General features: G+C 39.6%; 1 protein-coding gene across 1 annotated transcript in view; it reads left to right on the top strand.

Annotated features, from left to right (window-relative positions):
• SIM2 (SIM bHLH transcription factor 2) overlaps positions 1-20528 on the top strand; it is a 63068-nt gene that overhangs the window by 19956 nt on the left and 22584 nt on the right. Inside the window, exons 5-6 of the mRNA XM_075432181.1 lie at positions 15658-15743; positions 18000-18199. Coding sequence (XP_075288296.1) covers positions 15658-15743; positions 18000-18199 — 286 coding nt within the window. The remainder of the gene's footprint in view (positions 1-15657; positions 15744-17999; positions 18200-20528) is intronic.

The following is a 20528-nucleotide window of genomic DNA, read 5'->3' as shown; positions in this document are numbered from 1 at the left end:
ATGTGCTTTCACATGTATTTCATAATTGCTTAATCAGTCAGAGCTCTCATCCTGTGAGATTTTAGTGGCTTTCTTAAGGCACAGCTCTCAAAACATGAGGAACTTTGGGTTCACAGTACAATTCTGTTTAGGACCAGGCATTTTTTTCACAGTTCGGGTGCCTGTGCATATTCTGTGCTTGGTGATCTCAACACAGTTTTGACCATTGTGATTCCATCAGCGCAGAACCATCTACCTTCTGCGTGCAGGGAAGTTTAATGTGCCTGGAAGCATATGTACTGCTCTGGGTGGTGTAAATGGAAGATTATCTTAGCCTCTTTCTCTCCTCTTCCTCCCCAGACAGGTTGTTTTGTGTACCATTTGGTGTCTTGAAAAACAAACTCTTTTTTTCTTAGACTCTTCTCACTCTAGTTGTTGCTTAACTGCTTCATAGTTCGCTCCTTCCTCTGTCCGAGACCTTTTTTTTAAAATGTTGACGTTTTTAAAAAACATAGATTTTTTTCTTCTTTTTCTACCTTACTGATAAGCAGAGGGGATACCTCTGGCATAAACCCATGAATTTCCATGCAATTCTGCTGGTATCCAGAATTGGTAGTGAGATATTTTTATACCCACTGTCTTGCCAATGGCAATAGCCTCTTGTTTTTGTTACAATATATATTTTAAAAAATATGTTAGTTGCAGATTTTTTACAAATTTAAAGTCGTGGGCAACCATTTGGAATTAATTTCTATGTCAAATGCAAATAAGCCCGCAGCTCCTCCTGTTCTCTGTTTAGTATCATGATTCTGGTTTACTAGAAGCGGTGAGACAGTACACTAGTATTGCAGTTCCAGAATTGTTTTTTCTGTTGTTCAGAACTAGGTAATGCCTGTTTCTTGCTTACTTTCAGATGTCTCTGGATGCTTATCTTGCCTGTTAGCATTTGTTTCCTGAAACAATCATGTTTCTCTCATTTTAGATACTTACGGTCAAATTCTTTATTTCCTTTACAAATACTTGTCACTGTGAAGTGTAATGCTGTTCTGGTTGTGTTTGAAAAGACTTTGCACCCAATCGATTGTTAATTTCAGTTTCCTTGCAACCGTTTTAGTCTGAAATTCTGTGGATGGTATAACTAGCCTGAGACAGATGCCTCATTCTCTGTAGATTTCTTTGCCTCATTCTACATAGATACTGTTTGCTATTAGCATCAAGCTCTGGTTTCTCAATAGTGCAAAGGTAAAGGAAAATCTAATCTGAAATGTGATCCATTTACATATGTTTTGTTCTGTGTAAAATTTTGTGTAGCAGAGGAAAGTGATAAAACCCTCAAAACAACAGTATCTTATTTGGATTCCTAGACTTGGAGCAGATAAATAAATGAGTTAAGCTGTCTTCTGGTTTGTACAGGGATTATTTTATGCAAATCTTACTTCTGTGTGTCTCTTCCCCATACATTGCACGGAGCGGGTGTATTAAAATATCCAGAATCTATAGCTAAATCTTTTTAACATGAACAGAGTGACCAAATATTTTTTTTATATTTGTCTTCCCTGTGCCAGTAGTTCCCTCTTCTGCAGTGTATACATTTAATCTTGAGGTACAACCTGAAATTACCTGTCCCACAGAAGTCAAAGCAGGTTTCCTAATTTTCTTCAGCGAAACCCTGAAATCCACTTAATACATGACAGAAATGAAGTAACCTCTGTCCGTATCTTAGTAGATAATTTGAGTATTAAATAAAACATGGAGCTCTACAAATAACTTAGTACAGAGGAAAGTTGAGTGAAAGTGGCTTTATTTTCTAATAAAAAGGAAAACAGACTTTTAAAAGTGCATTTTTTGTCATTTCAGCTTGATGTTATGTCTTTTAATCTTTTAAAACGTATCTAAATCATCAAGTCACTGAATTGAATAAAATCTTTTCTTTTATAACTTCATTATGTTATAGGTCTCTCCAGTCTGTGTTATTACTCAGGAGTAAAATCAATATTGCACTGCAGACACAGACATTCATAACATAAATTTACAGCTTGGCACATGTAACTTTATTTGCTCAAGATGTGTTATCCAGCTAATTCTCAGATATGTATATACATTTTTAGTTCAGTTGCTATTTCAGCAGTTGTAGCTGAATGAAATCTGTTATGACAAAAATAAAATCACAAATGCGAACATACATACCCATACTTTGTGGTATTCTGTTACTGGTAATGAATAACCCTGAGCAAACCCTATTTTTGACCTCCAGTTTTACAGTCTTTGTAAATTTTGATGCTCTCCCTTTATTTATGTCTTTGTTTGCTTTTAATCTTCCCCATTGTCCTTCATTATTCTCTTGAAACCTCCCCCTGTAATTCCAGTGCTTCATCAGTTCCATAGAAGCTTCTCTGAAAGACCAAACAACATGAGACAGCCTTGCAGCTGTTGAGTTCTAGAAATCTTATTTGCGTGAGTTTTATTTCTCAGGGAGATGCAAATTATTGCTCACTGTATAAAATCAGACGTAGTGTAGATTTTTTTATATAATGCTCTGTTATTTTTCTTCGGATATCTCAGCCTGGTACTCAAAATTTATGTATTAGTTTAAAAGGCATAAACCTTCTTAAATTACGGCTTTTTTATCTTTTTAAGTTTGCCTTGGATTTGCTAATGGTTTAGGCACAACAAGGCACATCTTAAAACATAGAGGCTAGATACTTTGTTTTTTTTGAAAGACAGTGAAAATTCTGGAATCATCACATGCTTCCAGAAGCTGTGACTTCGTATCAGTATTAAATTTTATAAAATTTGGGAAAATGGATGTTGGTGAACTAGCTGTTCTGTCATCACTCTTTAGATAAGTCCAATGTGGTGCTACAGCAAGTTATGGTAAGGAAAGCTTTTGGGGCAAGAAATTGGAAAGCAGCAACTCTGAGAAGCATTTCAAGGTCATAAAGGACAAACGGCTCCATGTAAGCTCTTGTTGTGATGCTGTGGCAAAAAGGGATAATTGAAAATCCTTGTGCGTATAAGCAGGGGAATAGTGAACAGGAATAGCAAGGATGAATAATTGTATTCTTTATACAGCATTAGTGAAATGGACACTGGATTTTTCTGTATAATTCTTTTTTCCATTTAAAAAAAAAAAAGGGAAATTGGAGAAAGTACAGAAGAGAGCCACAAAAATGATTGAAGGGCTGGAAAGGCTTATAATGAGAGATGAAAGAACACCATCTGTTTGGTTTATCAAAAAGAAGATTGGGAGGTGACTTGATTATTGTGTGTGCGTACTTCCAAGGGAAGAAAACACTGGGAACTAAACGACCGTTTTAGAAGAAGAAAACATGTCAAAGACCAATGTCTGTGAACTGAAACCACAAAAGCTCAGATTAGAATAATGCATACATTTATAACAAGGAGTTTGATTAACCACAGGAACAAAATACTGAGGGAAGCAGTGGTTTCTTCCTCTTTTGATGTCTTCAGATCAAGGCTGTGTGCCTTTGTAAAAGATACACTTTAGGCAAACAGAAGTGACTGAGCTCAGCACAGGAGTAACTGACTGAACCTTAATGAACTGCAATGTACAGGTTAGACCTATGATCTAATGCTTTTCTGGCCCTTAAAGTCCATAAGCTATGACTCAGTGAAAGCCATAAGCCCCACGATCTGTGGAGGCTTTGGAGAATTTCAGCTTTAACTTACAGTCTTTAAGCTGCCTTTTTACTTGCATGACCGGCACTGAAAATGTAAAGCAAAATGTACTGATCCCTTGCTATGAAACAAGCCAACAGCTGGACTCTCTTTCTGAGGATGGCTGGAGTGGGGAAAAATAATATTGTCTCTCACCTACACATTGACAGTAGGGTGTGCCTCAGCAAATCACCTCACCTGAGTCTTTAGGCCAGCATTGCAATAGCTGCAACAAAATGAATCCATTATATTCATTGGGATGGGTTAGCAGTAAAAGGAAAAAAAAAAAAAAGGAAAAAAAGAATAATTTGCATCTTTTCCAGATGCTGTGTTCTGGCTGTGCTCAGATCTCAAATGACCTCACTGGCCTTTCACACCTTTCTAAATACTGCTCAATGTATTTCGGTCTGCAGCATTTTTCTGCTTTCTGGCTTAGTTTTTTACCTGTGAAGCCTTACACCTCAGTTTTGCACTCCCTTTACCACCCATACCTGTTGCATAGGCTGATACCAAGATTCCTGGGCCTCCATCCTAAGGTACGCAACACTAAACCTGGTAACTGTTTCATGGTGTAGGGCTGAGAAACTGGTTCTTGGCATGTAGAGAAGTGGGTTTGAAGCTTACTGTCTTTCCTTGAGCATTTGCAGCTCTGAAAGTTTTTCTTTTCTGTCTCTTCAAGTATTGGAACTGACAAACTGGATCCACTGGATGAGATTCTCTGCTGGGGCAGAAAGTAGTCATCCAGCAGGGTGTCTGGGCTCCAAAATGTGGGGCCAATGATGTAACAGTAGTTTCTAAACCTTGGAAGAGTGCAAGGTTACGCTTATGACTGACTGTAAAGACTCAGTGCATGCTGTGTATCTCCCCTGCTTGGTGCATGAGACCTAGCAGGTTGTGGTTGTGGTGCTATGCAAAATTCTGCCTAGCCAGCAACAGCTCCAGAACTTCATGAAGGCATGTGAGGAGTTTGCACCTTTTCTCACCTCACATACAGCATGAAATTAAATGTCTGTCAGGCTGGTAAGTCCAAGCTGCTACAGCTCAGCAGCAAACCACTAGGTACTAGCATGGTGGGGGGGTGCAACGCTGGCAGCGGTTTGTGAAGTGGCTGTTACCGGGTGCCCTGTCCAGACCTGATACGTGTTTTGAATGTGTCTGAGATAGTGGCTGGATTTCAGGGATTGAATGTTGAGGATTGCACCAGGATTATTATTATTGTGACAGGACAAGGAGTAATGGTTTTAAAGTAAGGGAGAGTAGGTTTCGACCAGATACAAGGAAGAAATTTTTTACAATCAGGGTGGTGAAACACTGACACAGGTTGCCCAGAGAGTTAGTGGAGGCCCCATCCCTGGAAACATTCAAGGCCAGGTTGGATGGAGCTCTGAGCAACCTGGTCTGGTTGAAGATGCCCCTGCTCACTGCAGGGGGGTTGGGCTAGATGACCTCTAAAGGTCCCTTCCAACCCAAAGCATTCTGTGATTCTGTTCTATTCTATGATTATTGACTACACCCAAATCCCCCTAGCACGCTATTTAGAGGAAATAACAACATAGTGACACAAGCTGGGATGCACAGACCAAGAGAAGTCGGGACCTTAAGCCCTCAAACTATGTTGTCGTATAAAGTGTGCCTGTACCAACCATTTTTGCAGAAAATTTTCTTCAACAGCAGCGTAGAGTGGTAGGCTTGTAGCAGGATAGTAACACCTACTGAACCATCTGGAGGTTTTTGGGAAATGCTGTACATCCTAAACCACATCTATAAGACTAAAGAAGGAAATTTTTGTATGAAATATCAGGGTAGTGCAAGCCGGGTGTGACTAGTCAGTGCATCTGTCATCACTGAAGCTGAATACAAGCAAGCAACCAACCAAAATAAGAGATATTTGCACTGCAGGTTGACTGAGACAAGCAACTAAGCAATGCTGAGAGGGATTCAGCATTGTGTGCTGCTCTTCCGTGTGTGTATTTAGAGTCAGACACTGTGCATCTTTTATTGGTTTCATATGCTTTTTCTGACATTTTAGTCCTTTAAAATGTCTACAGCTTCCCAACTTTTGCTGACTTGCACAACAAGGCACAGTGTACTAACAGTAGTTTATTAACTTTCCCCAGAGGAGACAAAGGAAAAAAATAATACTGTAGTTATTGTATACCTTCCAGTTGTCTGCTAAGAACTGGATAATTCTTATATGATTAGTTACAAGCCTAATGTATGTTACACCAGGAATGTGGAATACATTGTGTCAGGCTTTCTCCACTCTGGCTGATGCTTTACAGGCACTGTTTCAGTCAGCTAGAAAGTAGATGCCGGTGCATACTTTTCTTCTCAAGGAAGAACACCTTCCCGACACACATTTTGTTCAATATTAGAAGAAGGAAATAGAAAATTGCATGCCTAGAAAGATCTTTTTTTACACTAAGTTTTAAAGAAATTTTTCTATTAGTACATATGCAAGAGACAAATGTTGTTAGGAATTTTTATTTTAATTAATTAAAAAATATTTTATAGGAGAATTGTTACTGAAAGATAAGGGTTTAACTTGATGGTCCTCTTACCACTGTTTGTTAGTGTTATTTTAAACTTGAGAAAAGTAGAAAATATTATGATTTTGGATGTACAAAAGCTGAAAAGATGGCAGACTGCTGGTATCTCATTAAAAAAACTTTTTTTGCTGGTGATTAGCAGTAAAGTACACCACAGAGAGTAGAGTGTCTCAGACTGCAAAAGCTATTCTTCTTCTTTCTACCTAGTACCCTGTTGAGTTTCTTCTCTAAGAAAGGTTTGGAAGCATCACTTACAGGAGCAAAGGAAAATTTGATAAATGCTAGCAAACGGCTGAGTTGGGATGACAGGAATGATAATAGAGATGATTTACCCTCTGCAGCACTGACACAATTCTGGATACAGTCAGAAGACAGAACAAACTGTCCAAATGGGGAGGAAATTTTGGCAGTTTGTGCAAGGTTGGAACTCCAAGATAGACACAACAGAACTGATTGCTTTCCTACCACAGCAAGAGCATTACCAGGGCAAACCAAGTCAGTCCACAAACATCAGTTTTCAACTTAGTATATGCATAGGAACTTGTTCTCTCCATGTATATAATTTGCCATTTTGCCACATAGAGCATTTATATTTTATCATTCAACTAGTGCCACTCATTTGCAAAAAAGAAGATGGAGTATTCTCATTCAGCCTGTAACCTGCAAGTGAATATATAATGTTGCAGTATAACAGGGAGAAGGGAAAATGAGAGAAGGGAAACTATGTCTGCCTGTTTTATTTCCTCTCTCTTACTTGGAATCAGTTTTGATCATGCATACCAAGGAAGGACAGGGAAATGTCATTTTCACAGATCCCTTTGCATGCAGTATTTCACTTTGTGGAATAGTTGTAGTCACAACTTCACTTTTGCACTGTTCTTTCTGGCTCAGTGATAACAAAAATGGTCTGTATGCACCAGGATTGTGGGTCTGACTCCTCATTTTCCACTAGCACATCTCCAGGCCTGCTTCTGAACTTGTCATGAGGAAAGTCCATCAAAGGCTTTTGCAAGCCCCTTCGCACACTGGCCCTGTTGGTCAATCCTGGATTCCTAGCTTCAAGGGTTACCCTAAAACTGCATGTGCTACTATGGGAGCATCTCTTTTACATGCGTGCTATGGTGCGTTTACCTCTTTTTTGTTCTAGAAGACGAGTCACATTCAGAATTAAGGGATAGAAGTCATGGCACTGGTCTCTCCTGGGTCTCACAAAAGTTATAGCCTTGTTATGCTCACAGAAGAGACCAGCCAAGATACTCTCATGCTCTTTTAGTCATAATGTGCTGTGTGGGACCCAGATGCTTTACAGATTACACAAGAATAAGAGCAGAACATGTGCAACTTTTTGGTATAGAGGAGGTAAGATGAAAATAACCAAATGAAAGGGCAAAGATATGCAGAGCGTTTGGGGGATGGGCAGTAAAGTGTTATCCAGACATGAACTTCTGGTGTCTGTGTTTCCACCCTGTAAAACAGTCCAGCAGGGACATGGAGCCCAGATTCACACGTGTGCCTTACGTCCAGAGGAATGCACTAGCTTGAGGCAGGCGCGTGTCTCCGCACAAGTTGGATGGAAGGGTGCTTTGGTCTAAATGTACCCTTTGAGAACGGTTCTCTTATCCTACACTGTAGTTGCAATTTGACATTGCACCCAAGCTGCCATGTAGAATGAACATGAATCATTAGCTGTGTGAAGAGCTCCCAATTTTAATGCTGCCTCATATCTTTTGTAGTGAGAGATGAGACACACATTCTTAAAACAGTGCATGGTGCAGCAGCGAGCAGTCTGCATGCTGATGTATATTAATTTACGGAATGGTTCTGCAACAAAACAATGCCATATTTTGCTAATGTCAAAACTTGGGAGCTTTGGGAAAGAGATATAAAACAGTAGCTTTCACCTTAGAGAAAATAGAGGCACGAGAGGTGAAGCTGTGGAAAAAACTCTGATGATCTTTTTTTCTCACTCCACTGTGCAAGCAGCATGCAAACCAAAGAATTTTGTGACTGGTTTCTTTCAAAAGCGGTGAAAGCTGAAGTGGAAAGCAAAGATGGATTTCATAGTTGTGGCCCCAGGGATGGACAATTCTGTCTTCCATAAAGCTAACCATTTTCACAGAAATTCTTGGGGAATCCTGTTTGGCAGTCATGTGCAATATGAGTGAACAAATGCACAAATTCTTTATACAAAACAGCAAGACTCTTCTTCTTTATCATGCCTTTTATTCAATTTATGAGAGTAAGAAGCTACAAATCCGTAAAATATCAACAGGCTATTTTATTCTTGACTAGTGCTTGCAGTCAAACTGTATTGCATGGTATAGTAGGCTAAGAAAAGGGATTAATGGAGAAGGCATGCTTTGCAGTATATTTTGTAGTGGAGATACTCCATGCTGTGAGAAAGAAATACATCTTCTGTATGCCCATAGACAGCTATGTTTTTCTATGTTCTCATTCACAGGTTGCTGTGTTTCAGCTCTGTGAGGATGCTAACATATGGATAAGTTTGGGCTGGGATTTGAATGAAGCCATTTACTCTTTGCCTCATCTATAGCTTTTACTGAATCTATTCAACCACATTGTAGCTGTGCTTCAGGGAGGGAACCTCTGTGAGATGATCAGGCAATGTAGCAATATATTAGTAAAATAGAAAAACTCTGAAATTGATAAGGGAAACATGGAGTTTGGCTAAAAAGTAAATAGTGATGCATTTGAAATGGACATCTTGGACACAGATACGGACCCTGAGTTCAGTGCCTCCCCCTATAAAACTCATTATAAATGATACCTCAATTTTATTAAAATATATGCTAGTAGACATATTGAAAAAGTCAGGATGTCAGTAACCTCAGTTACACCCTTCCAAAGAAGAGCAGCAGAAAAGATAGAGAAATCTGCTTAAAGTATGTAAACATGATTATCAAAATTAGTGTTTTACTTGCATCAGTTTTCATTTCCAAATATTACCAATAATCCAGTTAAGGAAAAGTGGAAAACTGGAATTCCAGGAAAACCTGAGAGTGTCACAGATCATTCTTCAAAAGATTTCAATAAAAGTTTGTGGAGCAGTGGGGAGAGGACAATCACTTTCAAATGTTAGACATTGATACAGGGCAAACAAAATCAGAAATTTGCTATCATAAGTAAATCCAAGTTATAATAAATATTGGAAGTGCCTGAAATAGAAAAATAGACCTGTAATTGTGTTCAACATAACTGGATAAAGAAAAGCACTGTACCAAAAATGGGAGGGTAAACATTTAGGAAGAATCCTAAAGCTCTGCTTTTCATCTCTAGTTCTTGCAGTAGATAAACACAACATCAGTAAGTTCTGGGAAATGTTAAAAGCTGTACTGAGATGGTTGGTCTGCTTTTCAGGAAGCTATCATCAGAGCTTTTCAAGATACTTAGCAATTTAGAAGTGGAGGTGGAGGTTTCTTTTTAGCTACAGCAGCTATTGAGACATTTTCTTGACTCAACTTCTGAAAAAATCTTGAACAGAAGACTGTACAAACTGAAAATTATTCAACTGACTTATGAAAAGAAGGATCAGTTTCCCAATTACTTTGAAATTGTTTGGGGGAGGGAAACAAATCACTTTCAGGTAAAGAGGGAAAATAGATACTGACATGGAAAGTCAAGGGGAAGATGGGAAAAGCAGACCCACGCTGCAATACTTGCACCTGTGAAGGAAAACTGCATTAAAACCTTTCATAGCAATACACAGCTGTTTGTCAGAATTACAGGTGGCTATAGCAAATGCTAGAGAAGGTGCAATTAAACAAACAAATTTCATCATATGTGGTGGACTTGCTGGAACAGTAGGTGTTTGAAAGAAATGGTGCCGAGTAAGAGGTACAACAACAGTGAAATTTACCATGAGCTGAAGCAACATTTGCTCTCTCCACGTGGTGATTGCTCCCTTTTTTGAAACCTCAAGTGGCTGGGAGAGGAGTGGCTGGAGAGCTGCCGTGCGGAAAGGGATCTGGGGGTGCTGGTTGACACTAAGCTCAATATGAGTCAGTAGTGTGCCCTGGCAGCCAAGCGAGCAAACCTTGCTCTGGGGTGCATCAAACACAGTATAAACAGCCGGCCAAAAGAGGTGATTATCCTGCTGTATTCAACATTGGTGCAGCTTCACCTTGAGTACTGTGTGCAGTTCTGGGCCCCACAATTTAAGAAGGATGTGAAAGTTCTCAAATGCATCCAAAGGAGGGCAACAAAGCTGGTGAAAGGGCTGCAAGACACGTCTGTGAGGAGTGGCTGAGGACACTGGGCTTGTCTAGTTTGGAGAAAAGGAGGCTGAGGGATGACCTAATTTCTCTCTACAGCTTCCTGAGGAGAAGTGGAGAGGGAGGCGCTGATCTCTTCTCCCTGGTATCCAGCAACAGGACACATGGGAATGGTTCAAAGCTGCACCAGAGGAGGTTCAGACTGGACATTAGGAAGCATTTCTTTACCGAGAGGGTGGTCAAACATTGGATCAGGCTTCCTAGAGAGGTGGTCGATGCCCCAAGCCTGCCAGTGTTTAAGACGCATTTAGACATTGTCCTTAATAACATGCTTTGACTTTTGGTCAGCCCTGAATTGGTCAGGCAGTTGGACTAGATGATCGTTGCAGGTCCCTTCCAACTGAGCTATTCTGTTCTACTCAGATTGTTGTCAGTTTTCCAGTTTTTCAGCTTGCTTCTGGAAGCTGCAGTTAACGGGGCAATATAATACATAATAGCTCTGGCAGTGACAAATATGAATTTACATATGAGATTGTTATACTCCAACCTAAAATATCCCAAATACCACACTGTGTGAAGGTACAGTTGTCTCAGTTCCAGGTGTTGTGAAGGCACAGTTGGAAAGTACATTTTACCATGGGAGACATTGCTATGCTTAATGAAGTCTCCTTTGTTTTTTGCAGTTCTAAAAATGCTGTTTGTAAAATTACATCTGTACAAACACACAGAGAATACACACATGGAGATTACAGTGCTGTAACAGTGCTCTTGTAATCGTTATCACTAATAATAATATGAAGTACACCCTCACGCAGAGAATTGGGGTTTCTTTTGCTGGAGATGAGAACATCTTCCCATTGGACCCAGTTTTATTTTTTTATTCTCCCTTTTCCTGAAAGAAAAAAAGCCCAAAACCAAAGCTGAGCAATATCTAGTTACCAATATCCGTACGGTTTGAATGGATTACTTTTTCTTCTGCAATACACACAGAAGACAAAATTAGCTGACACCTGCAACCTGTTGGTTTCACCTTTTCTCTATAGCAAACAGACAGAGTTTCTACATAGATTTTTAACATTTTCTTAACTGTTAAAGGAAAGGTGTTAATATGCATTAGTCATGCATTTAAATCATTAGAAGTTCAGAATAAATAAATACAATGGTTACGCTTCGGTTATTAGATAGTACGAATATTCTCTAACACTTAAGAAGTCAAATTTTCTTCAGTGTTGCTTATATTCTGGTTCAATCATGACATTCCACTATTCATTTTTGTCTCTCTTAAGTTTCTTATATATGTGCTTAACCCACAGTTCTCTAAACCTTTAACTACTTCAGAACTGGTAGCACTTGATTGGTTTCCTCTCTGTTTCAAACCTCTTTTACCTTCTTGATAGCCTAATATTCTTTCTGTCATTTATATGTGCTGTGCTTACATGTTTGCTTGAAAGACCACTAGTGATATCAGTAATTACATTACTATGCCTAGACACTTTATGTTTTGATATTTTTGGAGTTTTTCAAAACTTAATTCTGATTGATGAAATCACTTAACTCTTAAGAATAATTGGTTACATTTACATCTTTAAGCCTGAAGTGCTTATTTTCCTTTACTGTTTTTTCTGTCCTAATTTGAGACTTTTGCTACATCCCTGGACATCTCCAGTCATTCTGCTTTTATAGCAGGTGCTGGCTATTTATGCTGCAGGCTTTTTTCCTGCTTTATAACTGAGCTTTCATGCCTACTATTTCCTTACAATTTTGTGATTAACCTTTGCAGCAGGACAGCATGCATTAGTAATCACTCTTCTCACAGCTCATCTGATTTCTCCTATTTGAATATTCAGCTTCTCCCTCTTTGCTTGTGAAACCTTTAAGTACCTATTTTTCTTTCTACATTCTCCTAGTCAGAGTAGACCATCTTAATCATATCAGGTACAGCCTGGATGTGATATATTAAGTTTTGCATTTTATTGATGGATATGTTAGCATCCAGTAGGGTACCGAGGCTCTTTATTTCCCAATCAGCTTTACAATTACAAATTTACTTTAGTTCTTTTTTGCTTTTCTACACCCTTCTGCTGCTTTCAAAGGTACTGGGGAGTCACACTGGCAAAGGTATCAGTTAATATGAATACTAATTCACAGTCTTCACAGCCTTGCACATCCAGGTTCTTTATGCGAGGGTTTTAGTCTTACTGCTCCTTTATATTTCACAGTCTCTTGATCAGGTCTGGAGAAGGTTTTATTCCCAGTAGGTACATACAAACACAGACACATACACAGAGCCCAACCATGACAGATCAACACAGGCAAGAGAACAGCACTTTCACAGGCACCACATACACACTAATAGCACTCACACAAGCATGAAGAGTATGAATAGCCTGGTCCTGCTTCTTCTTGCCAGCAAGTCAGTCTCAAACCTTACTAACAGATTTTTATACTCACACACACCCCCACAAAGATCTCTGTCTAGTGGCTTTTGTATTCTTCAGCTCCAGTCCTGCAAACAAGGTGCCAAGATGCACCTGCACATCATTCAGTAGGCACCTGGACCCAACCATTAGCCTTAACCAGCCATGTAACTGTCCCAGCTGGCTGATTAAAAATGCTGGGGCACTCTGCATCCACCTGTGCTACAGGACATGTTGCATTACTAAATAACAGGGTTAACAGCTGTAATGGTTCCAGACAATCCAGGAGTTACTTTTCTCATTTAGACACATTCTGCTTTCCTACCTGCAGAATGGCAACTCTCACAGCGACACTGGGCTTCCACACAGACACAAACAATCTCTCTTAATACTCACAGGAGGAGGAATGCTTATTATCATGTATACACTACTTTGGCCTCTTCAGGCAAAAAGGCAGTATGTCACTCAGGGTCCACATTCTGCTTGGCCACGCAGACCAGCTCTCCTTTTGCTTACTTAAAGCATCTTAATATCAGCCATCTCTAGCCTCAAAAATGGAAGCTCCCAGCAGAGTCTCCAGTTACCTCATGGGTAACTCTTCCCTCTTTAGATTGCAGGCATGAGATGTAACTAACTTAAAAGGTTAGTGTTGGTTCAGCAACACACTGCTAAAAACTAGTAATTCAATGATCAATAATAAACACATCATATTAAATTACAGTTACATAATTTTGCACTTGATTACACACAATGACAAAATTAATGATTATTACTCTTCAGTTTCACAAATCACTTGCAGCTACTATTAAATTACAGTTCTATCACCCTTCCTTCCTCATACCACTTTGTGCTAGGGTGCAACTCTGTCCCTCTTTACTCTGTCCTCCTACACCACAGAGCATCCTTGAATTGTTTAAATCACCCACCTGGGTTCCTAGAGAGCCCGTAGCTAGTTACGAGGACTGGTATTCCAGGGGGACAATCTGCCATCATAAAATCAGGGAGACAAGACCTCTTAAATAATGAAATAATTACCAATTTTAAATAATAAAGGAAAAATGTTATCTAACAGTCTGGGTATTATTCTAGTTTTATACACACCTAACAACAACACTGTACATCATAACCTACTCCTGGTGGAATAGTGAAGAAGTTAGAGCTAACTGAGTGTTTCTGTAGCAGAGCACTAGTCTGCTGTAACATTTAAAAATGAAGAAAGCAGCAAATAGAAAGCTCAACAATAAGGTTCCTGGAAGGAGCTTGTTACTAATAGAGACTCTTTTAGGTGTTGTGGCAGGACATTTGAGAAGTTTAAGGCATTACTTCCAAGTCCACTAATCGTTTCTTTTTATAGAAGAATGTAAGTCACTAAAATTGCTGACAACTCACTTCATGTCCAAAGATGGTCTTTGTATGCTCATTACTCTGTGTTAATTATTTTTCACCCTTGGCACCCGTGAATGGAGAAAGTTACTGTTGTGTGTTAGGTCACACAGAAAACCTGTATTGAAGCCATGAATTGCACTGATGTTCCCAACTCCCGGATCCATTCTTTACTCGTGAGATCATGCTTCAGCAATAGCAGTCTGTACTGTATGATTTCCTCCACCAAACCGTACACATTTGTATTTAAAACTCTGTAGTAGATGTTCCAGTTCATTTAAGTGCCTGTTTTTCCCCATCTGGATCTAATTTGCATTAGGCAGATAAATGGAAAATTCAAATGCTCAGGAAGACTGATACTAGTTGAGATTCACTACATACTGCATGCCTTTTCCCTCCTGGGTAAATCCTTTTTCTGTGGTTGCATCTTCAGGCTTTTAGACTCCGAACTTAATAGAGAGTTTATTGGCTTCCAGGTAGTGGTCTGAGGCTCAAACCACTGCAGGTGTGTGGCTAAGAGGTGTTAATTGGGTGATGGATGCACAGAAATCAGGAATACAGCTCAACAGTTAAATCAAATTAAAGCAAGACTCGAACAGATTATAGTGGACTTTTGATCAAGCCTTGTGGGGAGTTAGGAGGTAATACGCATTGCAACAAATCTGAAAACCCCTCTGCTTCCCTGATTTTCCTATTCACAGTTGTACCAAAAGAGTTTTCTTTTCCTAATACAGTTGTGTGCTGCCAAACTTCAACTTTCAGTAAAAAAGGTCAGAACTATAATGGTCTGAACTGTTATAGAGAATAATTAATGTTAAAGATAATAGTAACTTATTCTTAGCAGAAAATATGTTTGTACCTGAGCAATATTTAACTTTAAAACACTTCTGGAGGTTATCCATGAAGACATTTGCTTAAAAACCATCTACCAACATGTTTCTGGAAGTCAGTGAAACAGGTAATAATACTGCATATGGAGGCCAGAAGTTCACCAGTCTGGGCATGACTAGCTACGTACACTCAAATTATTACAAAACCAATGAATCTTTTTGTTTCCCATTCTGCTATTATTTTGGACAGTGCCTTCATTTACCTGTGTTCCAAAGGAGAATTTTCCTGCCCTTTACCAATATGGGCTGGTACCTAGCAGTTCAGAAACAAGGTGATTGGCTTGTGAAGGCTCGTAAAAGCAGAAATCTGGAGACCTAGTCATGCTGACTTGTCCAAGTTTCACAGGGAATCCTAACACAAAAGTGAAATAAATCCTGAGGGCAGAGATTGAGTGGGAAAGTAGATTGGCTGACTTCTATTGCTCCCTAAGGCTGAGACATAAACACATCTGTTAAATCATGAAAGGCAATGTTATGGACAGTTTTGAAATCTTCAGTAATAAATAAGCAGTGTGGTTTATGCTTTCAGAATATGAAATTGAGAGATCATTTTTCCTGAGAATGAAGTGTGTCCTAGCCAAGAGGAATGCAGGATTGACATGCAGTGGCTACAAGGTAATGTATATAAGCTTTCCACATCCCCCCCCCCCCCCCCCCCCCCCCCCCCCCGCAAGCATTCAGCAAGTCGCAAGTTTATTTATTTAGGATTTTCTACATATGTGTAGGTAAATATCAACCCTGTGGAAAGAAAGAATAAGAACAGATTCAAAAAATGCCACTGCTGATTGCAGATTCTCTTAGTAATGCAAGTCTAGACTCTCTCACAGTGAGCTGGAGTTTGCTTTGCGGCACATTCCTGCATCCTGACCCCTGATCTTCCAGACTGGGGAGCTGGCTGGAGCACAGCCATAGTGGTGCAAGGAGAGCACACAGCCAGGTCTTATTCCCCTATGGAACTAGAGGCAGGTGAGGCAGGAACCCAGTCAGTGGAACTTGGAAGTCTTCCCACATCGCTCTGCCTCGGTGTTACCGCGCTCCAGCTGAGCAGCCACCCAGTTGCACAAGCCACCTCATTGGCCTGACCAGAATTACCTCAACAGTAGTTGGACCGTGATGTTACCCTAAACAGTCGCTACTATCAGCTCTGGGTTGAACTGTATTAAACCACCAAGTCTGTTTATAAATCTTATTGTTCATATTAATGTTCTATCTATTGCATGAATTCAGAAGCCACAGCAAATGCTGAGATTCTATTCTGGCCATTCAGGTAGTTCTTCTTTTCAGCTTTACAGTATGCACTTGCTGCTCTTTGAGCTACACAGTATAATTCTATCACTTAAGCATCAGGAGAGAAGGATAATTCCCCTACAGTCTGGTGAGGATTCATGCTGTTTGAGTCATTCAAAACCAAAAAGCAAAGCATACAAGGGAAGCAGAGCTCTTTTAAGGAATGTGTTCAAGGTCCAGACATATATCTATCTGTTTACACTGCTATCTACCTGTTTATACTGTTAATTCTTCATTACGTGCACCCCTGTTTGCTCAGCTGCTTCCCAGAAAAAATGATTCTATCCTAAAGCTGAATCTGCAATCAAGTAAAAGAGTAGAGCATGCAGTGGTGGTATATCTGTGTTCCCCCCCCCGCCCCCCATTTATAACTGCTAATCGGAGGGATCACCTTCTTTCTTCTTTTACTCACTCTTAAAAGTTTATTCAGTGAAACATGTGAGGATGCGTTCATCTAGAGAGATGTTGGCCTAAATTTATTCTCTTTGACTGGACTTCATAATTTTGAAAATATCACCTGAGTAGCTGAAGCGCAGGAAAAACCCATTAGCCAAATAGTATGGAAATTAGATCTGATGAGAGATCTTAAATAAGTTTTGCTTGCTACTATACTTTTGCTAAACATACTCATTGCCTGGTGATTGCAGAGGAGGAAGGAAGGTTATACAGGAGAAGCCTATTTATAGGTAACTGTTTAATATGTTGTTCAGGAGTACTAAACATAGTGGGAATTAATTCCTTTTCATTAGACACAGTTGAAAGTCAAACAAATACAGAAATTAAGCTGAAGGATGTGTAGTATGCCTGCAGTTTGGACTAGAAAATTGGCAGGAGCCCAAATGATTTCTAAACACCAGCACTACATTAAATAAATCTTACGTTCTGGAAAAGTCCACAGGTTATGGCTTCCCCCCTTCTTTAGCTGACATAGTGAATTTTTACAGTTTAACACTGAAGTTATCACTCCTGTGATCACGAATTGTATATGAGGATCCAGGAATCTGGTCTCAAGACACTGGGCTTGGCCACATGTCAGAAGAACATCTGAACTTGTTTGGAGATCTTTAAACTCATTTCTAGTGCATTTATATTCACAGCAGTTAATATTTATAAATGTGATGCATTAATCTCCACTGGATTTTTGAAGTGTCTGTTTTTCATCAGAATAATAACTCTTTAAAATGTGAATGTTTATATATTCCTCTCTGTGTGAGAGAGAGACTTTGATTTAAAAAAGCAACTTCCAGATTTTTTTATTAATGATTGGGAATTCTGACTGTATCTACAAGAAATCTGTGTCAAAGAGAGTTTGAAGTATTAACTAGAAAGCAGTCTAGATAGTCTCAAAGATCATGTGCTTTAATCCTGGATTAATCATGCTGACAGTAAACACAAAACCTGCATTTACTTTGTTTTAATCTCCATTTGTAAATTAACCACACTTCTGAAGCCTTAACAGACTACGCCATATTTAAGTGTTACAAGGGTGTATTGCTTTCTAATCCCATTCAAACTGGGCAGTCAGCTGAGTGGTAGCCTATTCCATTGCTGTCAGATATTGAGTGTGTTTTCTTCTCATGCCAGGTGATCCATTGCAGTGGCTATTTGAAGATACGGCAGTATATGCTAGATATGTCTTTGTATGATTCCTGTTACCAAATCGTTGGACTGGTGGCTGTAGGTCAATCTTTACCTCCCAGTGCAATCACTGAGATCAAACTTCACAGTAACATGTTTATGTTCAGAGCAAGTTTGGACTTAAAATTAATATTCCTAGATTCCAGGTAAGCAGCTATTTCATTTCTAGCATAAAATGTTTTCAAAGTCAAGTGTTATCATAAGCTACAGTGGTTTCCAAATAGATCAAAATATCCATGAAAAATAAAGCAGTCCAAAATAGATCTGGAACACAAAGACCATGTGGGTCTTCAAAGCCATTCGGGTAGCTGGATAGACAATACTTTGTCTTGAATACCAACATATAAGAGACTGTACAATTTAACCTACAGTTACCTACAGTTTCAGAGAGTCAACTAAAGCCGTTTTGCTGTGAGTAATAGGCAAATAAGCAGTAATATCTTTTTACCTTAAAGGACATGAATTTTAACATATAAAGCTAGAGGAAGGAATAAGGATGTACCATTATCCATAACGTAAGAAAAGCCACAACTGAAACACTGAGGTCAAATACCTTGCTGGGGTCATCCAGAAAGCTTTTGACAGAGTAGTAAGAGAACATAGTCTTCTGCACTTTGATGTAATGCCTTAACACTGAAACCAACCCTATTAGTGTGGTTGTTAGAATGAAAACAAATTCAGTTGGCTACTACATGAAATCACAGCCGCCTTCAACAAAACTTGGGAAAACGGCTATTGCAAAGGAAAGAGAACCCTGCCTCCACTCTCAGCCGATACAGCTCACGTACCAGCTAAGAAAAGCAAGAGCACAAACCTGGAACTGAAGGAGTCGTGGAACGAATCATTCCTCTCTTTTTGAAACATGGTATCTATTAGTATACAGGGATACTTCATACAGTGCAGTTCAAGATACCTTGAGGGGAAAAGCCCAGTTCCCAGACAATATAACAGATTTGACTGTTGACAAGGTTATCATTCTTCAAAAGTCCCTGCATGTGGAGCAGTACGTGACACACTGTCATTTCCCTCGCATGCTGGATTTGCAAGAAGCAGAAATTATATTCATGTGTAACCGTGAAAAAGAGTCCGTATCCAAGACAGTGGGGAAGTTTTACATGGCAGGTCAACCATGCAAGAACATGCTCTTTCTTCATGCTAAGTCAATGAGATAGTGGGCCATCAGCTGCTAAAATACAAAGACTTAGTTGTTTCTGGAATACTTCCTTTTTTTTTTTTGGCATGCTTTACTTAATGTAACAGCTACAAAGAAGCACAAGGGATTCAGCAGCATGTCTTTGCATGTGGAAAAAAGGAGATGATGTGCCTAAGAGGAACTGCCTCTAGACATAAGCATCTTCAAAGGAGACAGTATAACCAGAGGTGTTGACAGAAGCATGGATAGAACCAGTACTACTACATAGCTGTGTTTACCAAAGAGCAGATGGGTGTCTGCCACACACAGGACAGTCAGGGGTATTAAGCATTATCAAAGCTCTTTGCTTTCCCAGCTGAGCAGACCAAATTATATTTGCTCAGAGCAGGGACATATTAGGAGTAAGACAAAATTTTTTTTTCAGGCTTGCTTGTGGTATCCATACAAGGACAAGTGCTGCTAGATCTTTAGAGGTATCAGTCCAGCAGACAGACCAGTATTAAAGCCATAGGAAGGAGCAGTTAAATAAGTCTTTCTAGACAGTTGATACTGATCATTGGGGCATGCTCTGTTTCCTTCTGTGTGCCCTGTCACATGCAAAGAACAATCTTCAGAGCCCAGGCTCCCTACAGTGGCTTGTTAAGGGGTTGGTTTTGTGTTAAGCAAGTCAAGCAGGTGATCTTATTTCCAGATGTAAATTTTTCAAAAGTTTGGATGTCCTCGTAACTGCTATTAGTGTTTTTTTTGCCCTTGGGAAGACCTGCTTCAAAATGAGGCTGTACCTCCAGAAAAGCTAGCACCTGGCTGAGGTTCGTGGCATTTTGTTTAGTTTTGGATTAGCTGTTTCTGTACTCACCGATTAAGCAAGCAGGATGAAACTGGCACCCTTGTTTTAAATGCACTGAAGTCAGAAGGAGTACTGAAACCTGAACAGGATCTTTCATCAGTATTTCACCATGCTGATAGGCTCAAGTGAGAATCTGGGCCCCCAGAACTGTAAGTCAGGAGGGACAGGGCATACTGCAGAGGAGAAACACAAGCATGTATTCACGTACCCTCCTGCAGAAAGAGAGCACGTGTGCTCACTCTGCTTTGAAAGTCTCTGACTGAGGCAAAAGCATGTAAGAGTTTCCCAGATGAAGGCATAGATGGGAGGGTTATGGATTTATTTATACTGTATTTATAATAAATCAGAAGGCAAGGGCTTTGGGGTTTTTGTGGTTTGTTTTTTTTTTCTGATTTCCATCAGAAGAATCCCACCCCCCAACGCGCTCTCTCAAGTAGAATGTAAAGTGCTCAGTCCCTGTGGGGTCCACATGATT

Source organism: Opisthocomus hoazin, chromosome 1 (genome assembly GCF_030867145.1).
Source record: "Opisthocomus hoazin isolate bOpiHoa1 chromosome 1, bOpiHoa1.hap1, whole genome shotgun sequence".
In the NCBI taxonomy this organism is placed as follows: domain Eukaryota; kingdom Metazoa; phylum Chordata; class Aves; order Opisthocomiformes; family Opisthocomidae; genus Opisthocomus; species Opisthocomus hoazin.
Note: the sequence above shows the minus strand (reverse complement) of the source record. Positions and strands in the feature narration are given on the sequence as shown.